General features: G+C 35.5%; 1 protein-coding gene across 1 annotated transcript in view; it reads left to right on the top strand.

Moving 5' to 3' along the window:
• Klhl15 (kelch like family member 15) overlaps positions 1-12,171 on the top strand; it is a 42,518-nt gene extending 30,347 nt beyond the window's left edge. Inside the window, exon 3 of the mRNA XM_077107215.1 lies at positions 6,921-12,171. Coding sequence (XP_076963330.1) covers positions 6,921-8,030 — 1,110 coding nt within the window. The 3' untranslated portion in view covers positions 8,031-12,171. The remainder of the gene's footprint in view (positions 1-6,920) is intronic.
• The last annotated feature ends 1,708 nt before the right edge of the window (positions 12,172-13,879 follow it).

Genomic DNA, 13,879 nt, shown 5'->3' with positions numbered 1-13,879 from the left:
TAAGTGGTAGCACGCTTGCCTGGCATGTGTGAGGCACTGGGTTTGATCCTCAGCACCACATAAAAGTAAAATAAAGATATTGTGTCCACCTAAAGCTAAAAAATAAATACTTAAAAATTTGTTCTTTTTAGATAAACATGACAATAGAGTGTATTTTGACATATAGCCAGTGAAACTCCACACATTTCTTTTTGTATAGCTCCCTTAATTAATGTGTTTTAAATGATTCTATTCACATAGGTCTCTGCACTGCGCTTTTTGTTTTATAGCAGAGTATATATCTGTAATTATTTTGCCCAGAATTATCAGAGGCATTAATTCCATTTCTATAATGAAGAAATTGGTTATATTTGCTGTATTGCGTGGTTTTAGATGAAAACTGCAGCAATAAGGAGCTTTGGGAAAAGGGCAAGTAATACCTAGAACTAGCCTTGGCAGAGAGAAAAAGGAACTAAACAAGAGCTTCTTTATTTGGAATATCAGCTATCTCAAAAGGCACAACTTCTATTATGGGGGCTTAGAGGCAGAATAAACTGGATAAAGAAACGTAGCTTTGATTTGGATTTTAACATAGAGTTGAAGTGACTCTTGTAAAAACTCCTTGGAACCTTGATTTTAAAGGAACATCATAGAATAAATGGGGGAGAGGACAGAGGGACCAGAAGATTGAGTGTGATGAAAGGCTAGAAAATGACTCCAAGAGCAGTTAAGCTGGACCAGTTTGATGTGACAGGTCATCTAGCCTAGTCCTCTGAGAAACATGGAATTCCTCTCCAACACTCCTGATAGGTGGTCATCCCTGGACTGCCTCCAGTGGCAGAAGGCTTACTGACTCTGGAGGCTAGTAGTCCCTGATTGGGGTTATGCAGGTACCTGTAACCTTTTTTTCTTTTTAATCTTTTTTTTTGTAGTTGTAGATGGACAGCATGCCTTTATTTTATTTGTTTATGTGTGCTGAGGATTGAACCCAGTGCCTCACACATGCAAGGCAAGCCCTCTGCCACTGAGCTACATACAGCCCCAGCCCCCTGTAACCTTTTTTTTTTTAACTGATTACAAAAGAGGGGTATGGCCCCTGTTTCTTCTTTTTAAAAACACCCAGTATTGACCCATAAAATTGAAAAAGGGCAAGTTCCCAAGAGCTCATTGGCAACTATATATTATACACGTATACATACACATTTTTTCTCTACATATGCTGCCAACTGTGTAAAACAGTTCATTTTTTAATTTTTGAGAATATTATATGTGGTATTCTGCAGTTTTCTCATTTAACATTTTGAACATCTGTGTTGGTGCATATGGATTAACCTCATTTTTAAAAATAATCGTATTTAGTATATACCAGAGTTCATCCAAGTAATGATAGATAACATGAATTAGTCTCAGTTTTTATACTCTTAAAGTAATAATGCCATGACCATCCTTATCTTGACAGTTCTAATTTCAGAGTTTTTTTTGTTTTGTTTGTATATTGACCAAAAATCTTCCTCCTGGCTTCTACTTGGTCCTGAAAACAGATGCCATCTTTGTCCAGAGTCTTCTCTTGAATTGAAACCTTCCTCATCTAGTTGAACATTCTTCCTTTGGATCTCTTCACTATCTTCCAGATGTGGTCCACTTTGTACATGTCTTTTTTGAAGTGTATTGATGAAACTGAACACTGTCATAGTTCTGGTTTTTACCTGAATGAAGAAGGTGGAATTGTCTCTTACTTTTAATTCAGTCCATTAATTTATTAGCATCAAAGGCTGCTGTATCATGCCGTTGGTTCATATTGAGGAGGGTCAGTTAAAGCTTTATGGATCTCCGGAGCATCTGGTGAAAATATGGCTTTCCTAGCACCTCATTTTACCTCCCAAATGCATTACCACATAATCATTGCTACAATTTCAGTTGGTTCACAGTTCCTTGGTGTTTCTCTTCTTTATGATTAGATCTTGTTGATTAGTTTGCTGAAGTTATAGACTCTCTTACCCTCTATCAGTGCTATCACATAATCAAAAATTAAACAGGAAATAGGGTCGGACTTGGCATTACCCAGTGAGTTGATATTGCTTCCTAGTGTGTAGCACTTTCTTCTATTTAAGTGCTGTTTTTTTAATAATCCAGGATCCACCTCAGACCAACAAGTCTGTAGTTGGGAAATCTGGCTTTTAGTCCATTCTTCATGATTCCACACAGATTACAGAAAGTGATTAAGCAGCCCTCTCTGCAATGCCTCTCAGGATCCCACGCCAGTATTTGTGAGATCAAATAACTTGAACTCCGTGTATGTCACTAGCTGGTGTTTCTTTTTTCCCCTCAACCATCTTGGATTTAAGTTTCTTCCCAGTAATTGTATTTGATCTTCAGATGGGAAAGAATAAGACATTCTTAATTGAGAATGGAAATAAAACAGGAGTAAGGCTGTTTCTTTGCCTGTTAATATTACACTAACCACCCTGCGTGTGTGTGGGGGGGTCTTCACTTTTTCCTCTCTTGTCTTTTGACTTTAGCCTCTAAAATGTTATTTATTCAATATCTAGTACTCTGTAAAGTCACAGTTCATCCTGAGGCTTCAGCATCGTTCACTGTATTTTTACAGCTCCATTTCATTCTTCATAATGCGTATTTTATGTTCCTGTTTTTACCATCTGTTGTAAGAGGTTTTTTAACATCTGAATTCCAGAAAGCTCTCTGTGCAGCACATCAGATTTTTTACTTTCCCCTTTCTTCCCTCATCAGTGTATTTTTGCAATTATGCAGTCAGCATTATGCTTTTGAGAGCCTCCAAGCCTTCTTGAGCTTTCTTACAGTTTCTGATCTTGGAATTGATCCTAATTTTCCTTTGAAAGACTTGAAATCTGCCTATCCAATATGTGCATCTTTCTCCTTCCTTTCTTGATCTCCAAACAACATGGCTGCTCTATCTAAAGCTTCCTTCTACTTACATATTACCAAGTAGGTTTTACTAGTGAGGATTAGGTCCAAAGTAACAGTTGCTCTCACTTCTCCTTTCCTTTCTGAAAGGACTAATTTTTTTATACAAACCACAAGCATGTTATTTGATGCATTGATTAAGCTGAGATGTCCCTTGGTCAGCATTAATAGCAAATAACAGTTATTTTTTTTTTGTATAATGCCACATGACAGATTCCATACTAAATTCTCTCCATGAAGACTATCTCACCTATCTCCTATCACAAGATTAGGAGGCATGGGTGTTATTATCCCAATAATAATGGCTGAAGAGACAGGCTTAAGAATGTTGAATTAAATGCCCAAGATCACATAGCTTGTTTCATAATAAGAAATTTCCCAAATTGAATTCTTAGCCCATTAAGTCCAAAGTTTTTGATTCTGCAACTATTTCAACAAAATTGACACAGGAGCATTAAAAGGGTTTGGAAACCATAATCTAGAGCTTATATATCCCCTTATATATTTTCAAATGCTATAATACTTTGCCTATAAGATTTCTCAAAAGAACATAATTCTAAAAGTAATGATATTTATATCAAAGTGACCATAAGTGGTATCTTATTGCTCAATTTAAGTTTTTATAGGTGTTCCACATCTGGGATGTGGGTTGCTTGACATAGTACTTAATTACTATGCTGGATAAGATTCTGTTACTTGAAAACCTGTGTAGCTGTTAGATCACTGACTATGCAGTAGGCATTTAAATATTTAATTTGAGGTTTATGATTTCTAGAATATTAACTTTTAGCTCCTACAAATCAGTGAGAAAAATGGGTAAGGCATACTTGTTAGATGATTCGTAGAAGAAATTAATGGAAAAGGAAAATATGAAAAGATATTCATTCTCACTAATGAAATATTTTTTTGATGGCTTTAGGAGAATCCTTCCCCCCCCCCCTTTTTTTTCTCTTGGTGTGGCGGATTGAAACCCAAGGGTTGCACATGCTAGGCAAGTGCTTTACCACTGAGTTATATTCCCAGGCCTTTTGGACCCAATTTTTAAATGGCAAGAACTCTTTTTTTGGGGCTGGGGATATAGCTCAGTTGGTATAGAATGATTGCTTTGCATGCACAAGGCTCTGAGTTCAATCCTTAGCCCCCCAAAAACAAAAAAAGAACTTTTTTTCTCTTTATAAACATAAACATAATACATGGAGAACAAAGAGTGAAAAATGTTTGTGAAATTCTAGACAGAATCACTGCTAACACAAGCAAACATACATAAAATTTTATTTAATTAGGATAATACCAGAGTACCATACTCTTTTTAGAAACTGAATATACTGCAAACATCATTCTGTGTTAATATATAATCAGTGACATTATCCTTAGTGGCTGAGGAGTATTCCATTGTTTCTTTTTTCTTTTGTGATACTGGGGATTGAACTCAGGGGTACTTTACCTCATCCCTAGCCCTTTTTGTTTTTTATTCTAAGGTAGGATCTTGCTAATTTGCTGAGGCTGGCCCCCAAATCCTCCTGTCTCCATCTCTTGAGTCACTACGATTACAGGCATGTACCACTGTGCCTGGCTTCCACTGTTAGTCATAAGAGATTGAATCCCAGTAAAACATTGGTTTTCATTTTAACTTTTTATGTGTGAAGTAGAAGTAGTAAAGGATAAGGCCTGGTCTTTCTCTTTTTCCTTTATTATATTATTTGTCTTATTGAAATTGCTTATTTACAGTTGCTCATTATTTGCTGATTTCTTCCACAGTTGTTATTTTGCTTGGATGCCTAATTATTGTGATCCATATGTTCCTTTTTCTTCAGAACAGTTAATAATAGATTATATTCTCTTTGAAAGGAGTCATTAGGCTCATTCATTGAACATATTAAGTGTTTTAATAAATGAGTATCATTTAAAGATTTTTGTAAAGAATAATGGAAGTTGTGCTGTAACATACTGAAAATTGTATGAGCTTTGGAGTAAAATTATCCTGGTTCAGGGTTCAGATCAAGCTCTACCAGTTTTAGTTACATAAACAAGTTGGTCAAGTCATTTAGCATTCTAAGCCTCAGTTTTCTTATCAGGAAAATAAGGATTGTTATTACTCTCTCACAGGAGAAATAATTTAACACAAGGTGCACATGTAAGCGCCCAGTACAATAATAGTGTTAGTTTTCTGTCTTACATAGTTAGGCAGGGGGTTCTCAACCTTTTTTGAGCTAGTTAAGCAAAGCCCATGGAAAGATCTCTTCTCAAAGTAACAATCTTAAATGCATAAAATAAAATGGCTGAGATTACAAAGGAAATCAATTAAGGATACTTTATCAAAATGCTTAAATGTGGGCTGGGGTTGTGGCTCAGTGGTAGAGCGCTTGCCTAGCATGTGTGAGGCCCTGGGTTTGATCCTCAGCACCACATAAAAATAAATAGAAATAGGGCTGAGGTTGTGGCTCATCGATAGAGCACTCGCCTTACACATGCAAGACCCTGGGTTCGATCCTCAGCACCACATAAAATATATATGAATAAAATAAAGGTATTGTGTCCAACTACAACTAAAAAATAAATATTTAAAAATAAACAAATAAATAAAAATAAAGGCATTGTGTCCATCTACAACCACAAAAATGTTTTGAAAAATGCTTAAATGTGGTGCTTTATTTCAAACACTTTTTTGGACTTCGATGGGAAAAGAATGAATGGCTGTATTACAGGAAGAGGAAGAAAGGAGAAGGGAAGGGAAGGGAGGGGAAAATAGGAGAGAAAGCTCATAAATACATATGCTTGGTCTTGACTCCTTCTGTGCTGTCATCCCTGATTTTCAACATTTTTCTGGACATTTCCTCCTTGGCATCTCAAACCAGCTTATCTTTCCTGTTTTCCTGTATTGATATCACTACTCTGCCTATCACCTCAAATCATTTGAATCCTTAAATCATATTCAAATCCTTGCTTTTTCAACCTATTCCTGTTTCAGTCATGGATATGTATAGATTTGATCTCTACAATATCTCATTTCTCGTATACAAATTTAGTGTCTTCTGACCTCCTTGTCATATTACAATATGTGATTTTTCTGTTGGTCCCAACCTCCTACCCCTTTCACAAGGTACTTCTTGAGTGTTTGGGGCCAGTTTGGTATGCTATCTATATAAAGTACTGCAACATTCATTCACAGGTTTGTTGTATAGTGTCATACCTATATTGACTCACTGTATTAGTAAATTGGTATTTGTTTTCATTTTCCCAAATATATTCTAAGTTCTTTGAGGAAACAGGCCACATCTTATTTTCATATCTTCCCCACAGTTCACTTAAAAATGCTTCATAAGATCTTGATAGTCATCATCACTAGGTAATTCCAACTCCAGAAGCAAAAAACCCTATTTTTTCTAATATTTTTTTAGTTGTAGATGGACACAATACATTTATTTATTTATCTTTATGTGGTGCTGAGAATCAAACCCAGAGCCTCACATATGCTAGGTGAGTGCTCTACCACTGAGCCACAACCCTAGCCCCAAGACCTATTCTTATCTACTGAATTACTACTGTAGTTGTTGTTATCATACCAAATCTTTGTGTCAAAAATCTACTGGGAATCATGCACTAACTTGCATGATTCCTCAAATTACTCAATCATGGTTCGTTTTTTTTTTTGTTTTTTTTTTTGGTGTTACCTGTAGTTAAGAAAACTGCAGACATTATTTCCTGTAATATGAAGCCCATATTTGACCTCCTAGCCCCTACGCATAGCTAGGGCCTACAATAGGTGCCTAAACCATTTTATTATGAATTGCCTTTTGCCTGGAAAATAGTTTATGCTTAAAAATAACTTGCTTACTTTTAAAAGCTTGAGAATGTATGTAGATGATTACAAATCTAAATTAACAAGAAAAGCAACTTTAGTAAAGGAGCCTAAAATAATATCCTGATCATTTTAGTGAGCTTTGATATTTTGTTTACCACTTTTTCTTCTGGCTAAATTGTTTTACTTGTATTCTTAGGTTAAAACATCAGAATTTTATAGATATTCCCGACAGCTGCGCTATGAAGTTGACCAAGCACTGAATTATTTTCAGAACGTTCACCAGCAGCCTTTGCTAGATATGAAATCAAGCCGCATTCGTTCTGCCAAACCACAAACTACAGTATTCCGTGGAATGATTGGACATAGCATGGTTAACAGCAAAATACTTCTCTTAAAAAAGCCAAGAGTCTGGTGGGAACTGGAGGGCCCACAAGTACCTCTACGGCCAGACTGCCTTGCTATCATCAATAACTTTGTTTTCCTGTTGGGTGGGGAAGAACTGGGCCCAGATGGTGAATTCCATGCTTCTTCCAAAGTGTTCAGGTATGACCCAAGACAAAACTCTTGGCTGCGGATGGCAGACATGTCTGTACCACGTTCAGAATTTGCAGTTGGTGTTATTGGGAAGTTCATTTATGCTGTGGCAGGCAGAACCAGAGATGAGACTTTCTATTCAACAGAGAGATATGACATCACCAATGATAAGTGGGAATTTGTGGATCCTTACCCAGTTAACAAATATGGACATGAGGGGACAGTGCTCAATAACAAGTTGTTTATCACTGGAGGAATCACCTCATCCTCCACCTCTAAACAAGTGTGTGTGTTTGATCCCAGTAAAGAAGGGACCATAGAACAGCGGACCAGGAGAACTCAAGTAGTCACCAACTGCTGGGAGAATAAGAGCAAGATGAATTACGCAAGATGCTTTCACAAGATGATTTCTTACAATGGCAAACTCTACGTCTTCGGTGGCGTCTGTGTGATCTTGAGGGCCTCTTTCGAATCTCAGGGCTGCCCTTCCACAGAAGTGTACAACCCAGAGACTGACCAGTGGACCATCTTGGCATCCATGCCAATTGGTAGAAGTGGCCATGGTGTGACTGTGTTAGACAAACAAATAATGGTTCTTGGAGGCCTTTGTTATAATGGTCATTACAGTGATTCCATTCTCACTTTTGATCCGGATGAAAACAAATGGAAGGAAGATGAATACCCCAGGATGCCCTGCAAGCTGGATGGTTTACAAGTATGCAACCTGCATTTTCCGGACTATGTACTGGATGAGGTCAGACGTTGCAACTAATGACATCTTTCTCCCATTAAAAGAAAAGCAAACAAAGCGTTTGTGATAAAGTAGTTAATTAAAAAGCATAAAGAAAAACCTCACCAGTTTTACTATCAAAGCCATTGGTCTAATATCGTAAGAATTTTTCATTCTGTGCTAGCATTCTTTTTTTTTTCTTTTCAGTGGCCTCAAACTCATGCAATAAGTTAATTCTAAGCGCTAGCTCTTGAAACTACTTCCAGAAGCAGTTCAGTAGAATGCTCCACTTATCTGGAAAGTTGATTTTCTGCATTAAACATTTCTTTCAGATGTTAGCGTAGAAGTCGTGCATCTTCTAAGAGAAGACCTGATACGTGTCACTGGATGTGATTTCATTCCCTATCTCTATCTGAAACCTTTTTGAACATTAGTTTCAGTGTATTTCAGTCTGTTATATGTTTTGGTTTTATTATTTAAAAGTTCAAAACTCTTGACCTTTTTGCATGGCTTTTTGCTCAAAATGCAAAATTATAAATTTTCTACAAAATTAACTTTTTATATTCAGAACACTATTTCTAAGCTGCCTTCTCTTATCTGCATTGTGTTAGTGAAAGCATATCCATACTCGCATACATGGTATAAATATATAAGGCACATTCCTTTTATGCGTGGTTAGGATTCTATATTTTTAAGCTAGTGCACTTGCACACACAGTTCGCCATACTTGTTGAATTTTAGATGTAATGTCTTTTCGTGTATTAACATTTCTAGAAAGTTAAAATAACTGGAGTCCTCATTTGGTATCAAACTAGCCTATCTTCAGTCCATATTGATTCAGTAATATTTGAACTCTTATATTCCTGAAACACTTATGGATTTATGAAAACATTTTATATTTTCAAAAGTAAACATTAGTGTTCCTTATCGATACATGTCTTTTCTTTTTGAAATGTTCTTCTTTGCAGTCTGTTTAACGTTGCCCTGTTTTTAGTGAGAATTGGAGTGGTATATGACAAGCTCTGATCCTGCAGCGTGCAAGCACTTTTAAAGAGAATTTAGGTAATACCAGACTCCTAAATAAAGGCCCCTTAAAAGTAAGTGCAACTCCCATTCTTTACATTCATTAAGGCTGCTGCATCTGTTATTGAATGGAGGGTAGCAACGCTTAGAAAATTTGAGCTCAGTTTGACTTAGAGGCAAGAAAGAGAATAATAATATTACTGGTTATATCTACCTGTTTATTTCATACAAAATATTCAGTGGCACTAGGGATGCCAACCCTTGGCTTTTGTTTAATTACTGGAAGCTACAAGCATGAAGGATAATAACCATAAAGTTCATAATGGATCAAGAATAGCTGTTTGAAAGCATTTATAATAAATGTTTTAGCATTAGCTGCACCTTTCAATTTTTGAAATGCGAAGGAAGAGAGTATAGTTGACAAAAATTAGGCAAGAGTAACCTGGGAGTGGATCATTCAAATTGATGTCATTTTCTCATGAGTAGTCTATATCTGATACAGACTAGATCTACACTGGCAAAACTTGCCAGAACTTAGGATATTGGTGCAATATTGCAATGCCTTCTATATGGCTGCTGTTGTATAAGTTTTCTAGTTTCACTTTTTTTTTTTTTTTGCTGCTGCCACCATTGAATATAAAATGGAAGTGTGAAGTCTTGGAAATGTGAAGACTGTTTTTTGTTTTTGTTTTTGTTTTTTTGCAGTTCTGATTAGACGTACTATGAAACAAAGCCTGATTTTAAGACTTCAAATCTGGAGGCATTTGAGGTTTAAGAAACAGTCAGGTATACAAGTAGCTTTTGAAAAAGAAATACATTGGCGTAGGTTTCAGAACTCAATAATAATGTTCTTTTGTACATGAGTCTTAAATTTTCTTTAAGTGGTCCTTTATTTACTTACTTTCTAAAAATTTGATATCTTAGTTTCCCATGGAATGTGGGTAAAAGTCTTTTCTACATTTAAAAATTAATTTTTAATTATTTTACTTTGGAAAACTAGGAATTAGGTTAGCCAATTAATTTTTTCCTAATACATTAGTTTGTTAAAAATTTTGTATGTATGTCTCTTGCTTTAAAGAAAATAACGTCTTCATTATTTTCCTCATCATTGATATCTTCTGTTGGAAAAGACCAAGAAAGAACCATCAGACAGGGTACCCATATCAAAGGCTTTATACTCCAGTGGTGGTTCTCCTTAATTAGCTTAGATATGATTTCATAGCCCTGTTTAAGGAAACGTCTGAGCAAACATTGAATATTCTTGGTCTTCCATTTTAAAGATAGAAGGCCAATATCAAAAGTTCTTGTTTCATAAAATTCGTGAAATCTTAACTTGAACTAACTCTGGGTTCAGCTTCATATAAGTCATGTCTGACCTGATGTTAGCTGTAATCAGTGTTGAGCTTTAAGAATAGTTGCTATTGCTTGGGTTCTGAATGTATGAGAAAACTCTTCTGTTTATATGTAGTTCTAATTTAGGTTATTCCGAGTCCATGATTAACTTACATTCCCTTTTAAATTTATGGTTTAATTGCTACAAGAGATTTATTTTTGTTATACTAAACTATGGAAAATTTTTCATAGAATTTTTTCAAGTTTATTTTTTGTGTGCTTCATTTGGAACCGTTTTTGTTTATATACATTGTATATGCTCAAAATAGACATTTAAAAATTGGTAAGAGATTTGAAAACTCTACAGTATAACTGTTCTGATCTTTATATGTGTTATTTTCACTTTACATTTTCAAATACCAGATTTCACAAAAATAGCTGATCTTAATTAATTACATCTTAATTAGGACCATTCATTCTCTTCCATGTCTTTGACCTTCTAAGTTTTGATTTTAAAGAAAATCCTTGCACTACAGCCTTTTCATAAAATGCAAGATTCTCACATTGAAGGTTTTGTATTAGAAGAAATGCTACTGGTTTTTAAAAAGCAAAGCGTAATTAATAGAAAGATTAGCTCTTCTTGCGACAGCTTTCTCTGTGTCCTCCTCATTATTCTCCCTGTGTGAGTGTTACTCGAATTGTGAAATACTGACTGAGCCCTTCACTTATCTTTTCTAAAGCAGCACCTTTGGACACCTCATTCTGGGAAGCCTGCTCGAGTCATAGTAAAGGACACACACATTTGTGTGGGGAGAAATGGTAAAAATGGAGAGTTTTGTCTTAATTACATGAAACTAAGCTTTAAAATATTTTATAACAAATTATTTGAGCTGCATAATCTAAACATGTCAAACGTTCATTGGGACTATTTTTATATATGTATATGTGGGTGTAGGTCATAACATTTCAGTTTATAATATAAATTGTTATTTCAGTTTATAAGCTATCTCATAAGAGACTAGCTCTTTTGAGAATACATAATTTAAAGTTTTAGACTGAAGTAAAACAGCATAGATAATAGTGTAAATTAGATATAATTGAGGGCTATATGGCAGTAAAACTGCTAGTGCCAGTTTTCTTGTTTGCCTACTATACATTTTTGATTTTGTTTTTGTATTCTGAACATTTCTAGAGATCATACTTCAATCACATTTAGAGTCGGTTTGGGAATAAATATCTTCTAAAAAGAGATTTATCTTAAAATTAAAGTACTGAGAAATTAGTTTATTGAGAGTTTATAAAGTCAAATATTCAATAGGCATAGACTGGAATAGATAAATTCATGGAAATCATATCCTCTCAGTATACCAGTATAACTTCAATATTACACAAGTAACATTGAAAGAATGCCATCAACTTTGTTCCCCCTTCAAAATTCTTGAATTTTCTTTTTACATCTTTGGGAACAACTACATTACAAATTTTATTAATCAGTATACCAGTAAGGATTAGGTGTTTGCTTTCTGAAGGAATGTTCCCGACAGGTGATCAGAGAGGTTATTTTCTACCTAACTTGTATGTGCCCTACACCTCTTGGGCATCCTTTGTCTATAGAAAAATATTTTGACCTTTAGGTACATTTTGGGCCAGTAGTCAAATAATCCTAGGGCCAATATAAAAATCTTAGAATAATTTAAGGTTTGCCTTTTATACCTGTTTTGAAAGCCTTTACATTTTTGTCAGGTAATTTTTTTCCCAAGCCGTGGATATAATCTATTCAAACATGTTTATGCTATCCATTCTGTTTTTAAATTGAAAAAAATGTTAAAAGTGTTTATGAAGAAAAGTTTAAATAAAATATTTTTAATCTTTAAAATATACTTCTTTATCTCTGATTATTTACTATCTTTATATAGCCCTTCACATTCAGAGTCACTAATGACTTGATTAGTTGTATACATTCTGTTTTCCTTCAACATGCCAAGGAAAATGCCATGAGAATATGATTTCTACTAGTGCTTTCAGCCACAGATTTAAGTGAGAGCATTAGAGTGAAATTATTTATATTCTTATATGCAATGGAAATTTTACAATGAAGCCAAGTAATTAAAGTTCCACTAACAGAGTTTTGCAGTTTTTGTAGGATGGAAATATAGAACATAGCATTTTCAAATATAGCATTTTCAAGCCTCAAACCTTAGTTTGGTGATTTTTAGATTTTCTTCAGTATTTTTTACTTCTTCTTCTTCTTCTTTTTATTCTTCTTCTTATTAGTATTATTTTTGGGACCAGGGATTGAACCCAGTGGGAGACGTTTATCACTGAGTCACATCCCCAGCCCTTTCTATTTATTTTTTTGAGATAGAGTCTCCCTAAGTTACCTAGGGCCTTGACAAATTGCTGAGGCTGGCTTTGAACTTGTGATCCTCCTACGTCAGCCTCCTGAGTTGCTGAGATTACAGGCTTGTACCACTGTGCCCAGCTGATTCATTGTTCTCAAAGGTGTATCTGAAATTCGGGAATCGGCAGAGGTTTGAGGTATACACAGGCATGTATGTGCCTTTTGAATGGATTAAGAAACCTCAGTGAATCCCTGAGAACCTAGATGTTGGCCTCAGGCCACCTTTCTGATCTCTTTCTCCCTATCACTTCCTGTACTCCATTTTGTGATATGTGTTCATTTCCAGCTTCATACTACTTGCCTTTTATTTTCCCCTTCCCTGCCTGTCAAAATCCACTTATCTTGCAAAGCCCAACTCAAGCACTCCCCTCCATGCCTGAAACCTCTTTTCTTCCACTGAATTAATTACCTCTTATATATTCATTACATTTGTAGCTCTTATTTCATTCATTTTGGTTAATAGTTGAGTATAATTCTTTGTCCACGACTAGATCATAGTCTCCTCGGGTGTAAGGACCTTTTATTCTTCCTTGTACCCTCATATCTAGCAAATACTTTGTTCATAGTAGACAGTGAGCAAAGTGTTTATGTAGCATATGACAGATTCCATATAAATAAGAGAAATGCTGTAGGGATTTAGATGAGGGAGAAATCACAGTTTCCCAGAGTTCTTATCTCTACTCTCTTCTCCACTTACACCATACATAATCTCACCCACACCTGTAGCTTCACCTACAACTTTTATTCTTTTTTTTTAAGAAAGAGTGAGAGAGAGTGAGAAAGAGGGAGAGAGAGAGAATTTTAATATTTATTTTTCAGTTTTTGGCGGACACAACATCTTTGTCTGTATGTGGTGCTGAGGATCGAACCCGGGCCACACACATGCCAGGCGAGCGCGCTACCGCTTGAACCACATCCCTAGCCCAACAACTTTTATTCTGATGCCTGTCAAATCTGCATTTCTCAGCCCAGATTTCTAGCCATCTCCAGAACATTTCTAACATGTTGCAATGGAATGTCAAACTGAACAAGTGCAATCCTGAATACATTATTCTTCCCCTCAAACTTGCCCCTTGTTCTATAGTCTCTGTATTATTATGGCTCTATTATTGCCTATGTTTGTTTAAGTCAGAAA

Source organism: Callospermophilus lateralis, chromosome X, assembly GCF_048772815.1.
Source record: "Callospermophilus lateralis isolate mCalLat2 chromosome X, mCalLat2.hap1, whole genome shotgun sequence".
In the NCBI taxonomy this organism is placed as follows: Eukaryota; Metazoa; Chordata; class Mammalia; order Rodentia; family Sciuridae; genus Callospermophilus; species Callospermophilus lateralis.
Note: the sequence above shows the minus strand (reverse complement) of the source record. Positions and strands in the feature narration are given on the sequence as shown.